Here is a 21,913-nt window from a genome sequence, read left to right as displayed (position 1 = left end):
GCAAAGGGGAAAAGACACAGCAAGCCGGGCTGAGTGGAGCTGGGAAAGAGGAAGCCAGATCCTAGCTTCATATGCTCCTGCTCCCGAGAGCCACCACTCAGAACTCTGTCCCCTTGGCAGTGAAGTGCGTCAACCCGCTGGCTGCAACCTTTCTGCCCAGGAGAGCGCTTTCATCTCAGAACTCAAGATTTTCACTCGGGGCTTGGTCATGCCGGCAGCTACTGTCTCTGCCTGCTAGGCCGACTCCCATGGTCCAGAGTCTAAGGAGGAAAGCTGGGTTTCCTGTAAGCCACACTGCACAAACACTCTAGGCAGGCAGGCACTACAAGTGGCCAAACGGCCTTCTTAGGTAGGAGCTGAAGAATGTCCCCGAAAGCCCCATTCCCAGATGCTGGCTGTGGGCCAGCCCCACAAGCAGCCCCTTCTGTATTGGGGCCGCTGTATCAACTGCACTGATTTAAGGGGCGATTGAAGTGACTAGCAGGTTGCCAAAGGCTTTTGTGTCCATCGTTAATGGCCTTCAAATGCCAGCTTTTGCCGTTACTCCAATCAACTTGGAACAACAGTTAAATTTCACAGAGCCCCTCCCTCCTCTAGGCCAACCACTGTTGGAAGCACTCTGCTCACGGATGCCCTCCTTCTCACAGCTCTGTGTTGTCTCCGTTCCTTGGTCTTAGAGGCTCAGTAACTCTCTGAAGACAAGAGCTAGGATAAACTCAAACTCACTGCTACCCAGTCCCTTGCGACAGGATAGAACTGCCCCTGTGAGTTTCTGAGGCTGTAACTCTTTACAGGAATAGAAAGCCTCATCTTTCTCCCTCAGAGCAGCCAGTGGTTTTGAACTCTTGACCTTGCAGTTAGCAGGCCTGTACATAAGCACTCCAGCACCAGGCTCCCAGAGCTGGGAGAGCAAGTGGTAGATTCAGGACTCGAACTAAGGGGATCAGGTCTCCGCACAAGTGCTCTTAACCACTAAAGAAGGTGGGATGCTAATTACAAGTCCCAGCAAACAAAGAGAAAACAAAACAAAACAAGCAACTCTCACTGCCTTCAAGTCGATTCTCACTCTAAGTGACCTTACAGGACAAGTAGAACTGCCGCTGAGGGTTTCTGAGACGGTAACTCTTATTGCCATCAAGTCGGTGCTGACTCATAGCGGCCCCATAGGACCCAGTAGAACTGCCCTGGTGAAATTCCGAGACCGTAGCTGTTTATGGGAGTTGAGGCTCATCTTTCTCCTGCGATTCAAACTGCTGACCTTGTGGTTAGCAGCCAACGCGTAACCACTGCACCTGCACCGCCAACGGCTCCTGGCAAGTCCCAGCAGATGTGGAAAACCGTTGCCAACCTTTCTGGCCCAAGCTGACACTGCCTGGCATCCCTGCCTTCAAAATGGGTCAGCTCAGGAGCCCGGTGGCGCCGTGGTTCCGTGCATGCTAGGCTGCAGGCAACAAAAAGGGTAAGTGTCTAACTTCGACAAGATTCCCTTTCCTCGAGGAATGACCCCGATACCTTGAGGCTTATGTGTGGCCTCTGTACGTGGGTGGGACGAACAGTTGTTCTTCAGCGATGTGACCCATCTCCCCCACCTCCCGAGGCTGCTGCAGTCATCATACGTTTACATGGAGGGAGACGGAAACCAGATCGTCGCGTGAGTAAATTGCCAACAGCTGCAGCAGCTGACCCTGGATAATCGGGCTACTGCCGCTGCGTCCAGGCGTGTAATTTCCCCGTTGAAAGATTTAATCAGAGCACTCCCATAGGTTCAGCACTGCATGCAGCCTTCTTGTTTTCCTTTTGTGTCAAAAAACATCTCCCCAACGCTTGGCGACACCCAAGCCAGTGACACATTCATCTGCTGTTGGACCCTCCCGGCTGCCGGAGGGCAGGCCGCGATTATCCCCCGCTCCGGGGACGATGGAAGCCCCGGGCATCTGCTCGGAGAACTGGAGATCGGCTGGGTGCCAGAGCCAGGCGGGAATGAACCTCATCCTTCCCGTGGAGAAGACCGCCTACAGAAAGCAGGCCAAGCCTGGGTTTCCACCTGCAGCTGCCGCGGAGGCCAGTCTGAGGCCTTGTGGCCCCACGAGTCACAGCAGAACTAGGCTCCACAGTGTTCCCAGTGGCCGATTTCTCGGACAGACGTAGGTCAGTGAGGCTTTCTTCCCAGGTGTCTCAGGGTGGACCTCCAACTCTTCACTCAACATTAACTGTTCACACTGCCCAAGGCGCCAAACCTATGAGAGTATAACCTGAATGAATGAATAAATGGATGGATGGATGGATGGAAACAAGCAGCCGTGATGGAGACTGAAAGGCAAGAGTTCCTTTTGACCCAAATCCTTGTCACCCGCCCTCACTTGTCTCCTTTCCTTCTTCTCCATCAAAGTTCTCCTACTCATGCTCTCTTGGTTCTTTTATTTTTAGTGACTTCTTGCCACTGTCACGACCTGGAAAATAGAGGAAGTATTTTCATGACAGTTGGCCTCCTGTATCCGAGTATATGAACCATAGCTGACATAAGGCTGAGTTCCACAATGTGAAGATAACTCGTAGCCCCACGTTCCCACGCCATCGTTCTGACAGCAGGCACCCGTGTGGCACGTTCTCTCTCTGGCCCTAAACAACCAGAGTCAGGCCTCCACAAGTTAGGACTCTGCCCTCCCTTCCCCTGCTAAACCGTCAAATGCCAGTCTCTGCTGGCCCTCGCTGCCCTGTTAGGTGGTTTGCTAGAATGGCTCACAGAATCATGGGAATCATTACCTATACTGACCAGACCAAAAAAAACCAAAACAACAACAAGCACACTGCCATCGAGTTCATTCCGACTCATGGGACCCTAACTCGTGTTTCCTCGGCTGTAAATCTCCATCGCCCCACGTGCATGTGAAAGTCAGACATGGATTAAGGAAGACATGCATTGAATTATGCTGCTGGTGAAGAATGTCACAAATACCACAGACTGTCAAAAGACACACCAATCTGTCTTGGCAGAAGTACAACCACAATGCTCCTGAGAAGCAAGGCTGGTGAGACTTGGTCTCATGCACTTTGGGCATGCTACCAAGAGAGACCAGTCCCTGGAAAAGGTAAAGTAGAGGGGCAGCGCAGGCGAGGAAGGCCTTCAGAGAGATGGGCTGACACGGGGCTGCCTCACGAGGCTCGAGCACAGGAGCAGTTGTGACGATGAGGCAGGACCAGGTGGTCTTTCATTCTGCCATTGTAAATTGGAATGGACTTGGAGTCATCTAACAACAGGTGGTCCCTCTTTACAGGGGCAGAGAGTGCCATCTTCCTTCTTGTAGCCAGGACTTCTTATATCCAGCTACCCATGTAGTATAACCAGAAAATACACCGCAAGTGTAGAGACTCATCAGACAGGACCTGGAGGAGGTCCCTGAATCGGGAGGGACTTCTCATACCCTCTCCCTTGCCTCGGTGAACTCACCAATCCAGGAAGCCACAAAAGACCTCATGTTCCAGTGTCCCGGTGATGACCGGGACCTCTGTGCCTGCAGGACTACAAGCGATGACAGTTCAGTCAATGAATATGCATAAGGCATCTTGCCGCCCCCACCCCCATTCCTTCCCCTTTAAATCCCCTGACCTGATACGGATGGGGACTGTGTAGTTCCTTGCCTGTGTTGAAAAACAAAGATATCTTGGTAAGGTGGGTGTTGTTTTCAGAAACCAGAGTCAAAGGACCAAACCAGAGTGTGTTATTTCACACTGAGCTGTTCCTTTCCCTTAGCTTTAATGGAAGTACACTAAGGACAAGGAGTTTGCTTTCTCCATCTCTGTGTCCCAGTGATTTGATGAGCTACTTAGTCAAATGTGTTGAATGAACAAACAACACTAACTACCACTTATTGAGGACTTAGCCTTTGTCAGCCAGAATGCTGGTTATTTATATCACCCAGAATTCTTTTAAATATAACCAGCCCCAGCCATTACTGCCTTTAATTATATGGCATAGCTGGACAGTTGGAGCTAATTAAAGACCAGGCTGTTCGAAGGAGAGGATGAGGAGGAATGGGCTCTGGGGCTCCAGGCACTGAAAGACCATCCCTTCCAGCCACCTACAGCCCATGTTCTCTATGAAATTGCTCTCCTACTACTCATACTAATGGCCTAGAGCAGGGTTGGGGAACCTTTTTTTCAGCTAAGAGCCATTTGGAGATATATATAACATCATTTATGAGCCAGGCAGAATTACCAAATTAAAAATCGGACTCAAGATGATCCTGTGTAGCAGTGGATCGCAACCTTCCTAATGCTGCACCCTTTAATACAGTTCCTCGTGTTGTGGTGACCCATCCCCCCAACCATAAAATTATTTTCGGTGTTACTTTATAACTGTAATGTTGCTACTGGTATGAGTCGGGCAACCCCTGTGAAAGGGGTCGCGACCTACAGGTTGAGAACCCCTGCTATATAGCATTTCCAAGGCTTTGCTATATCTCCATGGGAGCAGACAGTTTCATCTTTTTGTTTTATCAAACAGTTATTTAACTTATCCCTAATGTGATGGCTGGAACCGTTTCTCCTTGACGAGGCATGTGATGTTAGCCAGTATTGTTGATTTTGATGGCCTTATGCAGCTCAAAGGAACCCTGGTGGCATAGTAGTTTTGCTCTGGGCTGCTAACCACAGGTCAGCAGTTTGAAACCATCAGCTGCTCTGCCGGAGCCAGACGAGCCTTTATGCTCCCATAAAGAGTTACAGCCTCAGAAACCCAGAGGGGCAGTTCTACCCTGTCCTGGATGGCAGTGAGTTTGCTGTGGTTGGTTTTTAATAAAGCCTAGGCCCGGACGTTCTCTGCCCCTGCCATTGATAAAAGAACTCATTGACCGAGTCTGGCCACATGACCAACCCTTAGTTCTAGGTGGGCAGGACCCCTTGACTGACAGCATCGCCACCAAGCCAGCGTGTATGGGCAGGGGCTGGTCCATCAAAGGAAAATGGGTTTTCTGTTACTACTGTTAAAGCCCACTAACTGCCCTTGTGTCCGTTCTGACTCATGGTGATCCTATAGAGCATTTCCAAGGGTTTGTTTTATCTCTATAGGCGCCAACAGCCTCATCTTTCTCCTATGGAGTGGCTGGTGGGTTGGAACCTCTGACCTTTTCCGTTAGCAGTCCAACACTTACCTGACAGCGCACCAGGACTCCTGCTACCGCTACTAGCCCCTTCACTCCTCCTAAGATTTGGTGCACTGTGCATTTTTATCCATAATTTTGAAGATGCATTTTAAAGAATGCATATTCTTAAGAATGCATTGAGGCATTCACAAATGATATAGTCATTCCAAAACTCCTAAATGTTAAACTTCGAATGGGTAGTATGGAAAGATGGGCACTATGTTTCGTTTTTGTTTTTCAATCTACTCTCAACATTTCCTATTTTGAGTGCCATCTTCAAACAGCTAGAATCTAATACCATTCTTGTCTCCCGTTTACTTCTTCAATGAAGTATTTCTGGGAAGGTCTCCCCTCTGCTCTCTGCTTTTCTTTCATCTTGTTTGTTGGTTTCTTACTCGTCATTCTAGGTGGGTCCCAGGTAGGAGGAGAACAAGGTGCAGTCAGAGTTCAACCGCCGTGTAAACATGATGAAGCCCAGCACGGGGACTCTGGCCCGCAATGCAGTGTTGATCTTGGTTAAAGGACAACAGACCCTTTGCTACTCTAAGGCGCAACTGTTCAGAAAGCATGAAGGGTCTGAAAGAGGCCCTGTCTTGCGTCATCTTCTCAAAGGCAAGTGCTGTGGTCACACGCACCAAGAACAGAGGTCTCTCTTTTGTGGGCAGTGTGTCGCTGCAAGTGCTTGTCTCTGCACTTGCCCTCTGTCTGACTTTCCTGACTATAAAACGGATCCTCTGAAACATTGTGGAGAACGAGGGGCATTGGAGCAGAGACCCAAAGCCCATCTATAGACAATGGAACAATTCTCCCACAGAGGGGCCTCAGGGAAGGAATGAATCAACCAGGGTGCAGGAAAGCATTGATGAAACACATGATATTCCTCTGGTTCCTTGAGGCTTCCTCACCCCTCACTACCATGACCCCAGTGCTGCTTCTCCATTCAGACTAGACCGGCACATGCGCACAGGTATAGAAAGAGATGGGAGCTCACAACACACAGAATCCAGGAACAGGAGTGGGAATAGCAATAACATAAGGGTAGGGATGAAGGGTGGAAGGGGAAGGGAGAAAGTGGGGGATCGATTACAGTGATTGACACATAACAATATACCTCCCCTTCCAGGGGGAAAGGACAACAGAAAACATGGTGGAAGGGAGACATTAGTTGGTGTAAGATATGAAAATAATAATAATTTATAATCTACCAAGGAGGTATGGGGGAGAGGGGTGAAGAGGAGCTGATACCAAGGGGTCAATAGACAGTAAATGGCTGGAAATGAATGAAGACAACATATGTGCAGACATGCCTGATGCAATCAATGTATGGATCATAACAAGAGTTGTCAGAGTCCCCAATATAATGATAATTTAAAAAACCCTGATACTCTGATCAAACCAGAAGCCTGATAGTGCAGTGGGTAGGCAGTCAGCTGCCATCCGCAAGGTTGGCAGATGAACCCATCTAGCAGCCCAGTGGGCCAAAGTCCAGGCCATCGGCCTCTGTGCAGATGGGAGCCTTCACAATCCCATGGGCCAGTTCTAGTCTGTCACACAGGACCACTATGAGTTGAAATTAACCCTATCTGACACCTAACAATGGGTTCCAACCACATTGATCTTAGAAGCCTGATGTCATCGGGGATCCAGACACCAGCCATCTGCTCTCCATTCTTAGTGGCCCTCAGGCCTGGTGTCTACACCTCAGGCAGGGAGGTGATGGCATGGCAAAGAGACAAGACAGAGAGAGCTGTCTCCTAGCGAGGCTTTGCTCCTTGTTTAGGAAGGATTGCTCATCCCAGGGATGTCGCCCGGCATCGCACAGGCCTGAACTATGTGGTGTGGTCTCAACTTGCTGGAAGGCAGTTGGTACGTCAGTTGTTTCTAACTGGGCGCACCGCTGTGCTGGACGAAATTATGAAGATAAAAAGAGAGGATACGATGTGGCGCAGAGCAGCCACAAGGAAGGGTCTCTTTTTTGCTATGTAATAAAGCCGTCTTCCCTACGAAACCCGGGCGTCCACAGGACCGCTTTCCTTAGTGGGCTCCTCGTAGCTCTAAGCAGGATTAACAAGTAGGTAGCTATCCCAGGGCGAGGTCCTTCATTTTGACAAATGTGCCACGGTTCTAGACCTACAGTAAGTAATGCCGAGTGAAGGGTGCATGAAACTGAGCTAGCTGTTCCTTTTAGATAAATCTAAAATTATTGCAAACTATAGTTTATTAAAAATAGAGTAAGTGGTGGTGCCCCGCTACCACCAGCAAGCATGTTGGCCAAAGATCCTATAGCAGAACCTGATCAAATGCAGAACCAGATTTCAAGTTCTCAGGGAACCCAGAATTTCCAGAGCCATAGAGCCTGAACGAAACCCTGAGAATATTATCCTGGGTTAGTCCTTCTACTTTAAATCAAACTAGTTTAGCTCAGCTTGTAGCAAAATCCTGCCTTAACCATTATGCTTTTTAAAAGAATGATTGAGAAGGGACTAAATTGACACAGCAATGAGGGAGATTAGCCAGGAACCTCAGGGGACACTGGGTGCGTGTTAACGGCAGAGGAAGAGCTCAGCAAAGGAGGGAGAGGATGCTTGTCCAACTCAGAGAACAAGATCTATGTCACGGAATTCTGTAGTTGAAACTGGTGAATCGGTGTGCTTTTGCTGTTTACAAACTCAACAGAAGAAACAAAATAATTTAAAGGCTACAAGGGATAAAACTGAAAAAGAGAGAGAGAGTAGGTGAGATATGCCCAGCATCCACCAACCCCCCCACCGCCAAGCGAAGATGAATATGAATATAAATGATAAAAGATGATACATAATAATAATATATTGTGCTGTTAGACACTGAATCAGTTCCAACTCATAGCGAGTCTATGGACAACAGAATGAAACTGTTCAGTGCGGAGCCATCCGTCTTCTTTGTTATGTTACAGTCACGGAGTCAATCCATCTGCTGAGAACCCATTCAAAATACACGAGACAGGGCCTCCCCATTCTCATTTCTGTGGAGTCTTCTGGCTGTATTATGACAGAATATTATAGAACTGTTCAAATAAACCAAATACTGGGTCTCACCAAAGACACCCATTCCTCCTCTTCCTCTTTCGAGGTCCTCATCTCTTCAATCTGACAAAAAACACCCTATAAACAACTTCTTTATTATTAATAGTTTCATTGGGGGGCTCTTGCAAATCTTATAACAACCCATCATTCACTTGTATTAAGCACAATTGCACACATGTTGCCATCAACATTTCCAAAACATTTTCTTTCTACTTGAGCCCTTGGTATCAGTTCTTCTCCCTGCCTCACCCCCACCCCCACCCCCGGGTGAATCCTTGATCAATTATATAATATTATTGTTATTTCATATCTTCCACTGTCCATTGTCTCCCTTCACCCACATTTCTGTTATTTGTCCCCAGAGGGGGGCTATGTATACAACCTTGTGATGGGTTCCCTCCCCTCCCTCCCAACCCCTCTACCCTCAATGATATCGCTACTCCCACTACTGTTTCTGAGGCTTTAATCTGTCCTGAATTCCATGTGTCAAGAGCCAATGTGTATACTCCGGTCTAGCCAGTTTTGTAAGGCAGAAGTGGATCGTGGTTGTTGGGGTGGTGGTGGCATCGGGGAGCATTCAGGAACTAAAGGAATGATGTGTATAACCAGAGCTATACTGCACCCTGTTAAAATCGTCCCTTCCTTATAACTCTTCTGTGGGGCATGCCCATTTGTCTACAGATGGGCTCTGGGTCTCTACTTGGACCCCTATTTTCACCTTGATAGTATTGTTTGTTTCAGATCTTTTGATATCTGATACCTGATCCTGTCAACACCTCATGATCACACAGGCTGGTGTGCTTCTTTTACATGGGCTTATTTGCTTCCCTGCTAGGTGACCACTTGTTTAACTTCAAGTCTTCCATCAAGACCCCACATGCTATATCTTTTGATAGCAAGGCACCATCCATTTTCTTCACTACATTTGCTTATGCACCCATTTTGCCATCAGCAATTGTATGGGAAGGTGAATTTCAGAGTGCCAGGTTATTAAAATAAAATGATTTTGTGTTTAGGGAAGCCTTGAGGAGAAGCCCAAAGTCTGTCTGCTATCTTAATACTTAACATATAAATATATGTACATTGACCTCTATCCCTTTCTGTATAAGTTCATATATCTTATATATATGCATGTATAGAACCATACATCTGTAATAGCTTTTGCCTCCAACTTCTTTCCTCTATTTCCTTTCACCTTCCTTTTTTCCCACTATTGGGCTCACCCTCCATTCGGCTCTCAGAAATTCCTCTTGGATACATTGCACTTGATCAAACCCAAACAGGCATTATACCCATTCCTCGCCATCAATTTTAGATCTTTTGTTGTTCCCTTATTCCTGAGTTTGTCAGCTCCCCTCTTCCCCTCCTCTTTCATACCTCTCTCCACACACACCCTCTTCCGACCACCGGTCGGTTATTTTTTCCTTGGGGTTATTTGTCCTTGCTGTCTTAAGTAGATAGACATAGAGCACAAACAAACAAACAAACAAACAGAAAACCCTGAGAGATAGTTCCAGGTCTATTGGCTGACTCTTATGAACGTTTTCCAATTGGGTCTGATGAGGTGTCATGCCCTGTATCCCGACTTTTGTAGTAAAGTGCCAATGGGTTAATGTAGTCCCTTTCTGGAAACAGTATGACAGTATGGAGATGGCGTCCAACAAGGGACCCTACATCGACTCTCTCACCCTTGGGCTCCTGGTAACAACTCGATCCCAGCACCACCAACCTCCCATTTGCTATCATGTGTATTGTTGTTCCTGCTGAATTGATCTGGATCAGACACCATGACTCCCTTTCCCCCCGAAGACCACCTGGAGAGTGGCTTTCAAATGCTTCCCAGACCCAAGTGCAGTCGGAAGAGATTATACTTTGCAAGCACAGATGTGCTGGCTCTCTACCTGGAAGCCCATCTGGCCCACATTTATCCAATGCCTTGAGCCCAAGGGGTGCAAGTGGCCTCTGATCAGCTCCTAATGTAAAGGTTGGCACTTCCAACGCTCCTTGCAGCTTCATGGACGAAAAGGACATGTCGATCCGCTTCCACCAGGATTGCACCTTAGAAAACCCTCAGTGGCAGTTCTACCCTGCAGCCCACATGACATTGCCAGGAGTTGAGAGCCAATGGGACAGAAGCTAATGACAACGACATTGTGTTCTGGAGAGAAGTCCCTTGGCACAAATGGTTAAGCCTTTGGCTACTAGCCAAATGGTTGGATGTTTAAATCCACCCAGGACTGCCTTACAAGAAAGTTCTGGTGGTCTACTCTGACAGGATAATCGAAAACCTCGCGGAAAACAGCTCTGCCCTGAAACCTATGGAGTTGGAACCAACTCAACAACCTTTTCTTGAAATCTGTTAGCGCCTGTGCTAGCAGTCCTGGCAGAATGGCCATCAAAGGTTTTGGCTACAAACCAAAAGGACAGCAGTGTCCACTGGGCAGCTGCTCCGTGGGAGAAAGATGTGGCGGTCGGCTACCATCATGATTCATAGCCGTCAAAACCCCGTGGGGCAGCTGTACTCTGACCGACAGAGGTGCTGTGAGTGGGAACCAGCTCATAAAAATGAGTTTGGCTTTGGGGTGTAGAGACAGTATGAGGCCTTTTACATGCTGTTTCATCAACAATTTTATGCGCAACTCCTTCTCCAGGTGATGAAAACTGAAGTTCATGGCAGTAATAGAACTGCATAATTAAAGAAGCCCAGATTCAGCCACAGGCGATCTGAGGTCAGAGCAGTGTTCTCTGGTGGTTGTCCTCTGGCTGTCCCTTTTATGATCAATTTCCAAGAGAATAAACATCTTCCCCGTGAAGAAGTCTGTGGAAAGCTCCCCCAGCCAAACAGCCTCCTCTAACCTGGAGACAGACAGAGTAAGGAAAGGCAATCAGACTTCCTTATTGTTGCGGCTGCTCATTCGCCCTTTATTTGAGTGGCGGGCAGTCTAATGATGGAAGGGACGGCTAGTAAGGGACAAAGGGGCTCCGTGCAGTAAAGGATTTTGTATATATAAAAAATATTTTTTGACCAATGACAAGTAAATATATCTTGTTCAAGCCCCAGTTTTCTCTCCTATAAAATGGGAATAATGATCCTAATGCCTCCCCCATAGTGTGGCTTTGAGAATTAAATGATAAAGTCACACAGCATTCTTAGCACTGTCTGCACAAAGACATTCTAAACCAAACCTATTGCCAACTCATTGCAACACCGTAGGTCAGAATACAACTGCCCCCTGTGGGTTTCCGATACCACAACTCTACAAGAATAGGAAGACGCCTTGCCCACAAAGCGGCTGGTGGCTTTGAACTGCTGACCTTGCAGGTAACAGCCATATGCATAACCACTGTGCTACCAGGACTAAGCTCTTAGCAGATTGCTATTGTCATGATTTTTGTCGCCAGCAGTAGGTTTGATGACCTCACCTCTTGCCCGTCTTGATCCATCACATAGAGTCGGGGCTGAGCACAGACACAGGAAACCAGTCACCATGGAAGTGGGTGACCCGTCGGGAATTTTCCCCCAATGTCCACATGATCCAGAAGAGTTACAGATTTCTTTCAATGGGTAGTGTATCCCACCTATGCTCCTTGCCAAGCATACTAGCTTTGTTTTTAAACCTCTCTGCACTCGAGCTGCATTGCGTACTCTCCTGACCATCTCATTTCTGACAAATAGACCCTTTGTTCCGTTGTGTTACCGCGTCCACAATAAAAGGCCCGGTGTTGGGATGCAGCCAGGTGTTACCGAAGAAGGAAACATCGTGGGGGCCGCTTCTCCCCTGGAAGTCTCTGGAGGTAAAGAACGGTGTCAATACAGAAGCATCAGGATCCTGTGCAGCCACATCAGCACGTGCTGATCTCCTCCTCTTGGTTCCGCTCGCTGTGCGAACGCCCGGCTGCATTGCTTTTCCCCTTTCAGCGAATTAAATAACTATAATTGAGTCAAACTGTTGTTAATGTGAAATGTTGTGCTTTCGTTAATAGCACTTAATAGGACTTTAAGCTTCCAATCAATTTCCTGCGTTCACATCCGCCTGTTAGCATGAGTGCCAGGAAGTAACTTTTCAGTTCTCTGACTCACTGTTGTTACTGCTTCTCTAACGAGCTTAGTCCTCCCTGCACCAAGCATTCATTGTTCTTGTGTGGAATAGGCACTTAAAGCAATGGCTTAATGCTCTTCATTCAAGGACTCTTAGGAAGCCAGTCTCCTTCAGCTACTTCATTCCTCTTAGGGTGGTTGGAGATGGGTAGTCACGGCCAGAGGCAGATAAGAACAGTTTATGTTTGAAGATAGCTGTCATCTTTTCTTTTTTCCAGTTCATTTCTATTTTATGTTTTGCAACAGCACATAGTTTAAAAGCACGGCATTAAATTCTTTTTTTCCATCTTGATGGTTAGACCAACATTCACCGTGTTAAATTACATGGAGGACCCCGGCACTGCAATGGTCAAGTCCTCCGCTGCCGCAGAACAGTTAGTGGTGCTCACATCTACGAGTGGGTCCGTGGGAGACAAGCTGCCAACCTGCTCTCTTCAAGAGCACAGCCGAGGACACGGTGGGGGCCAGGTCTCTTCTGACCTACAGGGTCATGTTGAGTCGGAATTGACTGAGGACATACAGCAGCAGCAAACGATGTGCATGTCCTCTGTCAGACTGGCTTCTGGCTGCAGGAAGGGGACAGGACATGGCACATTTATTCCCAGACGTGTGAAACCCCTTAGAGCTATGCCTCACAGGCAGGGAAGTTACAACATGTTCATGTGCAAAGTCCATGTGCCTTTTAGAAGCACTCAGTCTGAGTGTTTATTCTAGAATTGTGTTCCATATAGGTCATCCCCCTGACTTACCATGCGCTTGACTTACCACAGACCACACTTGTGATTGCTGTCTGTTTTGCTTTGTGTACCTGATCATTAGGAGTGTGTACTACGCACGCATTGTCGCAGCACATACGTTGCTGGCGTTCCACGTCTCAGATGTTTGCTTGGAGAGGTTTCCAACCCCCCAAGGCAAATAAAAGCCTGGTTTATAAAGAGGTATTTGACTTAGTTCACATCCCACTGAAGGCGGAGTCCTCAGAACAGAGCTCCTTTGTAAGGCAGGGAGTTCCTGTATTGTACTGTTACGTAATGTCTATAGGTGCCAACTGGCCCTTGTAGAGGGAGATCAAGGGATTAAGAAAGAAGGCATGAAGAAAAAGAGTCAGGGGTGGGCCAGTGGACCCACAAGTCATGAACCAGAATGATCCTGCGCCGTCGTGCGTCTGATGAAACGTGTGATACCCCAGGCTTCCGTGGGCTGCAACGATGCTGATGCGGCTGATGGCAGCTAGTGGGGTCGCCTGCCTTCACGACAGCTCTCGGGGGTGACAGTGGGGTGAGCCTCCGAGCCCTGCTCTGGCCGATCCGCTCTTCTTCTTGCTGTGATCATCACTGTCCTTATGCCCCTCTCTGCCTAATCCCACCCTTCACTCAACTGTTCCCGGGACCCAAACCTAAACCACCCATGCTGCGCCCCACGCCGCAGTGCTTCTTCTCGCCTTCTCCCTCTCGATCGCGCGGCTGGATTGCCTTCACTTGCTTCAGGCTGTTGTGCTCTATCATTTGCCAGCAAACACTTCAAGGTCGAATAAAAATATGTGACCTTCTCCTCTCCTACTGGGTAAATAAACGTCAGCTGATCTTGTAGGGCTCAGGGTGTTTTTCTATTTATCGTTAGACTATCGTGAGTAAGTTTAGATAAGTTCCTATAATGTGCAAGTGTGTGCATGCCTGTGCATGCGTGTGTGTGAGTGTGTGTGTGTGTGTGTGTGTGTGTGTGGTGAAATCACTCACACCATTTGTAAGGGGGGAATGCAGCCCTGTTACCCACAAGAAGAACATTCTGTAAGTCCTGTGCCAGGCTCTCTGGCAGGTTACATGAAATATCCCTTGTGTTTTCTGTAATGTGAAGGTGAACAGCAGGTATCGATCTGTTGAACTTTTCCCAAACTTCAGCACCGCCGTGTGTTTCAGGCTTCTAGATCCCCCCTTTCTCCAGCAAGAAGGCCCTTGGGTATTTCCAGTGCATCCACTTCCTGGCTGCCTCTGGTTTGTGTCCAGCTTAACACTAGGCCAAGTCACGTCCCTGGGGGATTTCGCCAAACCAAAGGGAGGCTTGGGAAGCCCCAGAAGTTTGAAGCCAACTTGCAGCTGTTGATAAGATGACAACTGCAGCAGCGGGCACTGCGAGTAGGCTTTGCCCGCCAGCGCTTCCAGTTTCCTCCGGCTTAAGACTAGCGTTATCAGGAGCAAAACTAAAGTCTGTCAGGCTGTGCACGTCGCACATTGACTACACTGAGTAGGCCCCGTCGCACTATGGGGGGGGGGGCGGGCGACGACTAGTGGTGGAGTGGTTAAGCCCTTGGCTGCTATAGGAAAGGTCAGGAGTTCAAGTCCACCAGCCGCTCCATGGGAGAGCGACGTGACTGGCTGCTTCCCTAGAGATGAGAGTCTTGGAAATCCTATGGGACAGTGTGACTTTGTCTTATGGAGTCTCTGTGAGTTTGTTAGTTCGTTTTTGTTTTGTTTTTTCGTTTGGTAGCATCTGAGAAATGAACTACATTCCTCTTGGATTTTCCTCTCTTTATCTATCTCTCTATTTTATTATTATGTTTTTACCCAGATAATGGGTTATATTTTCTGTGTGTGGTAGTCACCTAGTGTCAATTTAAGGATTAAGAGTGTAGGGGTGGAGTCTGGGCTGTCAATCAGGTTATAGCCAATGAGACTTCTGTGTGGGCATGGCCTTCACCTTAGAATTCTGGGAAGTCTGGTACTTCTTCTTCGGAGGTGGAAGTCACTTGTCTCTCTCTGCCACTTCCTGGGAGAAATTGCAGAAGACAAGCCACATAGACACAAACAGACCTTGGAAGCCAGAGAAGCCACAGAGAGACCCCTGCCAGCACTGAGATGTTTCCAATGATACTGGCTCCAAAGACTTTCTACCCACTGGCCTGTCATCTTCTGCATTCGGCATCATTGCATGTGGTTCATGAGTATGAAGAGGACGTTATAGATTGACATTGGAAATATGGGTGAATATCAGACTTCTGGACTTGATCTGGACTGGGCTGGGATGCTTTCTCAATCTTCAGTTGCTCTTGTATATAAACCTCTTTCTTATATACATATGTGTATCCATGGATTTGTTTCTCTAGTCCACCCAGAGTAACACACTGTTTAAGTGAAGTGGAGTTGCTTAGGTAGTACATGGTGTATGCATTTCATGTAGAGACGGTCCTCAGAAACCCCAGCCACTGATAACCCTGCTCTGATACCCAGGAGGTCGCCTGGACTTAGAGGAGACCAGGCTTCTGGTTTTTGTGGCGTCGGCCATGTCCAAGGACAAAGAGGGTCACCTTTTTCTTTCAGACATATATAAATGATACATCATTTAACGGGTGTTAATTCTTGAGACTCTACGTAGGGCTGGCTATAAAGCGAACTCTTTATCTTTGATCTAATTATATTCCAAAACATATTGTGTCAACTGACTCCTTTCTTGTTTTCTCTTGACTTCTGGGATGCCGATGTCCTCCAGTGGGGGGCACGTACTAATAGACCTGGGTTAGCTGGTTGAGATGTCATCTTTTTTATGGGTACAAACATGCATGGAACCGATGTGGAAGAAGCACCAAGTGGGTTTTGAAAGAAGGGGACAAAGAACTTTAGAAATGGGTGCTGAAGAAATCAGATCTTCAACGAGCTAAGGTTGAAGTGAATCTTGGGAAGTTGGACATGAAGAACACTTGACATTTTTCTTGCTCAAATCAAATCCCCAGCCATGGAGTCAGTCTGACTCCAACATCCCAGTGCTTTCTTAATAGCTCGTGGCAACACAGGCACCCCGAATGCTAGTGTCGCTTTTCAACTTCTTTTGTAAAAATAAAATTCCTCTTTGGATTTTTTTTTTGCTAATGAAAACAGATATTAATGCAGGTCTTTTGTAAAAGCAAGGTGACGGGATTTTGGCTTTACCCAAGTGGAGGATGCCCGTAATCCATCTTCCACGAGGGACCGTGTAACACCCACGTGAATCACTAAGCTAAGCATGACAGCGGCACGCTCTGCAGAGAGATCGCAGTAGAGAGCTATTTATTCAGTCCCTTTATCTCATCTTAGATGGTATGTTTCACTTCTTAGCTATTGTTGGTACAGAGGTGGCAGGTATGATAATTAGCTGGGACACTGATAAAAAGAAGTGTGCAAACAAATTCCTGATGATACCCATAATTACTTTGGTAGTCAAATTACCACTTCAATTAAAAATAGTTTTTATGAGGAACTTTTTTTGTGTGGAAATTCTGATATTCATGTACCTAGAAGAGTTACTCATGGACAAGCATTAACCCCGCATGTAATGCCAAACCTAGACTGTATTTGCAGGTGTTGACCTAGAAAGGGTGGTCTGTGTGCTGTTTAGGACTTACCAAAGGAAACCGTTAAGCCAGTTAGAATTATTGGCAGGGCATTTAGTATAATTCTTAACTAGATATTTTTTTCTTGATGGCTATTTTTAAAATCATTTTATTGGGGCTCGTACAACTCTTATCACAACCCATACATACATACATCCAGTGTGTCAAGCACATTTGTACATTTGTTGCTCTCAGCATTCTCAAAACATTTGCCTTCTACTTGAGCCCTTGGTATCAGGTCCTCAATTTTCCCCTCCCTCCCCACCCCCTTCCCTCACAAACCCTTGGTAATTTATAAATTATTATTATTTTGTCATATCTTATACTGTCTAACATCTCCCTTCACCCATTTTTCTATTGTCCATCCTCCAGGAAGGAGGTTATATGTAGATCCCTATAATCGGCTCCTACTTTCTACCCCACCTTCCCTCCACCTTCTCCGTATCGCCACTCTCAGCACTGGTCCTGAAGGGATCATCTGTCCTGGATTCCCTGTTTTTCCATTTCCTATATGTACCAGTGTACATCCTCTGGTCTAGCCAGATTTGTAAGGTAGAATTGGGATTATATAGTGGGGGCAGGGAGGAAGCATTTAAGAACTAGGGGAACATTTTATGTTTCATTGTTTCTATACTGCACCATGACTGGCTCATCCCCTTCCCGTGACCCTTCTGTAAGGGAATGTACAGTTGTCTACATATTGGCTTTGGGTCCCCAATCTGTACTGCCTCTCATTCACAGTGATATGATTTTTTGTTCTGTGATGCCTGATACCTGATCCCTTTGACACCTCATGATCACACAGTCTGGCATGCTTCTTCCAGGTGGGCTTTGTTGTTTCTGAGCTAGATGGCTGCTTGTTTATCTTCAAGCCTTTAAGACCCCAGACACTATCTCTTTTCATAACCAGATACCTTCAGCTTTCTTCACCACATTTGCTTATGTACCTACTTTGTCTTCTGCGATTGTGTTGGGAAGGTGAGCATCATGGAATGCCAGTTTAATAGAGCAAAGTGTTCTTGCTTTGAGGGAGTACTTGAGTGGCAGCCCAATGTCCATCATCTACCTTAGTATAAACCTATAAATATATGCACATAGATCTATTTCTCCATCATCATATATAAATATATTTGCATATGTACATGCCTATATTTAGACCTCTATAAATGCCCTTTGCCTCCTAGTCATTTCCTCTATTTCCTTTTACTTTCCTCTTGACCCCCTATCATGCTCAGCCTTCATTTGGGTTTCAGTAATTCCTCTCAGTTACATTACCCTTGATCACGCTCTACCAGGTCTCCTACACCCTCCTGGCCACCCATTTTGGATCACTTCTTGTTCCCTTGTCCCTCGGTTTAAACTTCCTTTTCCCCACTTCCTCCTCTCCCATGTCTCCCTGGAACCGTTGGTCCCATTGTTTTCTCCTTCAGATTGTTTATCTAACCTATCTTATCTAGATTGACCTGCAGAGATAATAATATGCACAAAAACAAGACAGAGAAAAACAAAGCAACAAAGAAACAAAACAACAACAACAAAACAATGATTTCCAAAAGGCCTGTAAATAGTTCAAGGTCTTTTTGTTCACCTTTACATGTGTTTTCCGGCTCCAAAGTCTATTTTTGGTACTCCCTCTGGATTTTCTTGCTCTGCTCCCCTTGCTGTTCTGTTGTACACCCTTAGTGTTTTACCTCGGTGTGGTAGGGTCAGATTGGGCACAGGTCCTGCACTGTGTCTCCATTGTTGTCCCCTGTAGGGGTATGGGTCAGTGAGGGATGGTGTCTCATAGTGGGGCCGGCCATATGGTCCTCTCTGTGCATTGGCTGCGCTAAGTAGGGATATTGTCCTCAAGGCTTGGTGGACCCTTGCTGGCTATTTTTAATTCATAGTGCAGACACTGAAAATTTCCCAGAACAAATATTGAAAAAAGAAAACTTCTATCTAGTTTTACCATCACTCAACCTAATGCTTTGGGTATTTGTGTATCGATAGTTCATATTCTTTTTAGTACTAAATAGTGTTCTTATGAAGAAACTATGATATATTTATCCATTTATCTGTGGTGGATGTTTGTTATAGCTAGTTGGAGCTAGTATGAGTAAAGCTATTATGAATAAACTTTCAGGTGGACATTTATGTCTTCGTTTATCTTGGGTGTATTACCAGGAATAGAAGTGCGCCTTCTGAACTGTTCTCCATGATGTTTTTACCATTTTATAATCTTTCTGGGAGTTCTTGTTGCCCCACATCCGCACCAACGTTTGATGCCCCTTTTTTTATTTTAGTGATTCTTGTGGCTGTGAAATGACATTTCATTGTGGTTTTAATTTGTATTTTCATATTGCCTAATGAGGCTGGGCCTCATTTCCTATGCTAATTAGCTATTTCTGTATTGTATGTGTATACATAAAGTCAATTTGGGTCTTTATTTTTGTGGGTGAATAGAGAGGGGGAGACTTTAAACCAGGCTGGGAGTTCCTGGTTATTTACCAAAGTCAAAATGACCCAGGAGCCTGTTTGTCAGAGATCAATACCCACCTGCTCAATAACTCCAGGAATCACGGATTCAAAGGATTAAAAGGAAGATTTTTTATAGACCTCCAGAGACTTTATGTCAGTTTGGGTACTTTAGAGACACAAATCCACAGAAACTCATGTATAAGAGAGAGTTTTATATAAAGGGTAAGTGCACATCAAGAAAACATCCCAACCCAGTGCTGCCCAAGTCCACAGTCCAACATTAGCCCATATGTTCAACACCAATCCACAAAGTCCTCCTTCATCTCACAAAACACACACAATGATGCTGACTGCAGGAGGAAAGCCGAATCAGTGAACATGTAAGCATCTCAGCGCTGGCAGGGGTCTCCACACGGCTGCTCCAGCACCCAGGGCTGCATGGGGTAGGTCCATGCAGCTTCTCCTTAGAGATGTCTTGCAGGAAGTGAGCCTTGCCAGCTCAAGCAGGGAACTGGCTAAGGCAGCTGCACCCTGGTCCGACCATCAGAAAGCAAGAGACCTGAGAACTAGAAAGGCGAGGCTCACAGAGCCATTTATCTGTCCGACCTTCAGTTAACCCCACACGTGTTTATCGGCCTGGTTGGCACCATAAACATTAACTATATCAGACCCCAAAAATCTAAACTGTACTTCCACACCTGTGAAGAAGTTTCACAGAACTGTGCACACACTGGCACACACACAAACATACATAACGAGCCATGTACACACGTGGCTAAGGCTTGTAGATTGTACCGCTGTCAATGTCCTGGCTCGATGTTTCTGTCGTCATTCCTCAGAGGCGGTGCTGTCAGGGAAAGCAGGGCGAAGGGCACACAGAACCTCGCCGTCTGTGCAGCTGTTGTGATTTTCTCTGAGTCTGGCATTATTTCAAAATAAAGACTTAAAAAAAAAAAGAACAACAGCAAATTGGATCTTGCTAAGAGATCAGCATTGAGTGAGGTGCTTTGGATACACAGGTAAAGAAGGCACAATCATTGCTGCAGAAGAGCCTGGAGTTTATGGGGAAAGCCAGAGAAGGAGAGAGACACTGAGCATCTGGGGGAGGTAAGCTGGGGCCTGGGAGAATTCCAGTGCGCGTGCAGTGCCGATTGGGAGTAAGGTCAGGAAAGCGTCCCAGAAGAATTGGTTAGCTGATTTTAGAAGTGCTGGACACGTGGGAAGACATTGGGACCATGTGTGGACTCCTGTGGCGTCTATGGAACTAGACCCTTTTGGGAGACTTTTGTCCCTGTTGGCTGAAGTCTTCTGGATGCAGTGGCCGGTGGCCAGGACTCCGGACAGCACTGATCTGTCACTTTTTTCTCCGCAGTGTCCAACAAGCACCCATTTGTGGACAGCAACCTCCTCTACCAGTTTAGGATGAACTTCCGGCGGCGGCGAAGGCTGATGGAGCTGCTCAGTGAGAAGTCCCTCTCCCCTCAGGAAGCTCACGACAGTCCCTTCTGCCTGAGGAAGCAGAGCCATGACAATCGGAAATCCACCAGCTTTATGTCAGGTATGCTGTCCGTTCCGTGTGGCGTGATCACATTTCCCTGACTTTTGAAAAGCAGCCGATTGATAGGTCACCTTTGAAAAGCTCTGTTCTCTAGTAAAATGTTTGCGTCTTCATCATCAAGAAGTACGCTCAAACCCAGTTTGTCTCTCGGCAGCAAGTCTAGATGCCATGAAGTCTGTTTTAGTGCTGTGCTGTTTTAAATTATGTGCTTGAATTATTGTAGGCTCCCTCATCCCTTCGCTAGGACTTATTTAATGTTCACCTCAAACAGTTCCTCCCACGACCAGAAACTCATCTGCCACTGCTGAGTTGATTCTTATTCGTCACAACCCTAACTCGGGCAGAGGAGACGGAGTTGCCCACCACGGTTCCCAAGGCTACAACTGTGGCAGCACCTGGCCTCATCTTATTCCTGTGGAGTGGCTGGTGTGTTCGAACCCCTGACCTTTTGGTTAGCAGCCAAGAGCTTTCATCACTGTGCTATCAGAGCTCCTCACAAACAGTTCTTACTTATTCATTATGCACTTTTGTAAGATATGCCATTGAGTTGTTATACACTTGAAGGATAAATCAAGGCTTTCTGGGGCATAGCCAGAGGTCCTAGTGCCCTCAGGGTTACAGGGTCATTGGCCAATAAACAAGTTAATGGCTCCATCCCGTTTAGCCAAACACTGACCAGCCCTGGACCATCCTCACTGCTCTTGGGACCAACCCATTGTTGCTCCCTGAGGGCATTTCTTCTTTGGTTGTTGACTCTACTAAGCTTGATGTCCTTCTCCAGGGATTGGTTCCTCCTAATTACATATCCAAAGTGCGTGGCAGGAAGTCTCACCAGCCTTGCTTTGAAGGAGCCTTCTGGCTAGTTTGTTCTGCTGGCCGTCCACCACATTTTCAAGACTCTTCCCCAGGATCATAATTCAAATGCGTCCATTTTTCTTCAGCCTCGTTTATTCATTAGCCCACTTTCACGTGCACCCGAGACGATCCCGCATACCAGGGCTTGGCCCGGGCACACCTTAGTCCTCATGTGCCATCTTTTGCTTTTCACACTCTACAGGGTCTTCGGCAGCAAATGTGTCCGAAGCAAATGTAAAAGACAACAGCCTAGGAAATGCTTCTATTCTGTCGCGTGTACTCACTAACTGTCGAGACTGACCGGAGCGCAGCAAACAACAACAGCAGTGCATTGGTCACAACTCAAAGACAGCTGAGTGCCGCAGACTAGACAGGGCC

General features: G+C 46.8%; 1 protein-coding gene across 1 annotated transcript in view; it reads left to right on the top strand.

Moving 5' to 3' along the window:
* DEPTOR (DEP domain containing MTOR interacting protein) overlaps window positions 1–21,913 on the top strand; it is a 137,592-nt gene that overhangs the window by 71,846 nt on the left and 43,833 nt on the right. Inside the window, exon 5 of the mRNA XM_075549325.1 lies at window positions 20,495–20,680. Within this exon, the coding sequence (XP_075405440.1) occupies window positions 20,495–20,680 (186 nt within the window). The remainder of the gene's footprint in view (window positions 1–20,494; window positions 20,681–21,913) is intronic.

The sequence above is a fragment of the Tenrec ecaudatus genome, chromosome 5 (genome assembly GCF_050624435.1).
Source record: "Tenrec ecaudatus isolate mTenEca1 chromosome 5, mTenEca1.hap1, whole genome shotgun sequence".
Taxonomy (NCBI): Eukaryota; Metazoa; Chordata; class Mammalia; order Afrosoricida; family Tenrecidae; genus Tenrec; species Tenrec ecaudatus.
This window is presented reverse-complemented; position numbering and strand designations above follow the sequence as displayed.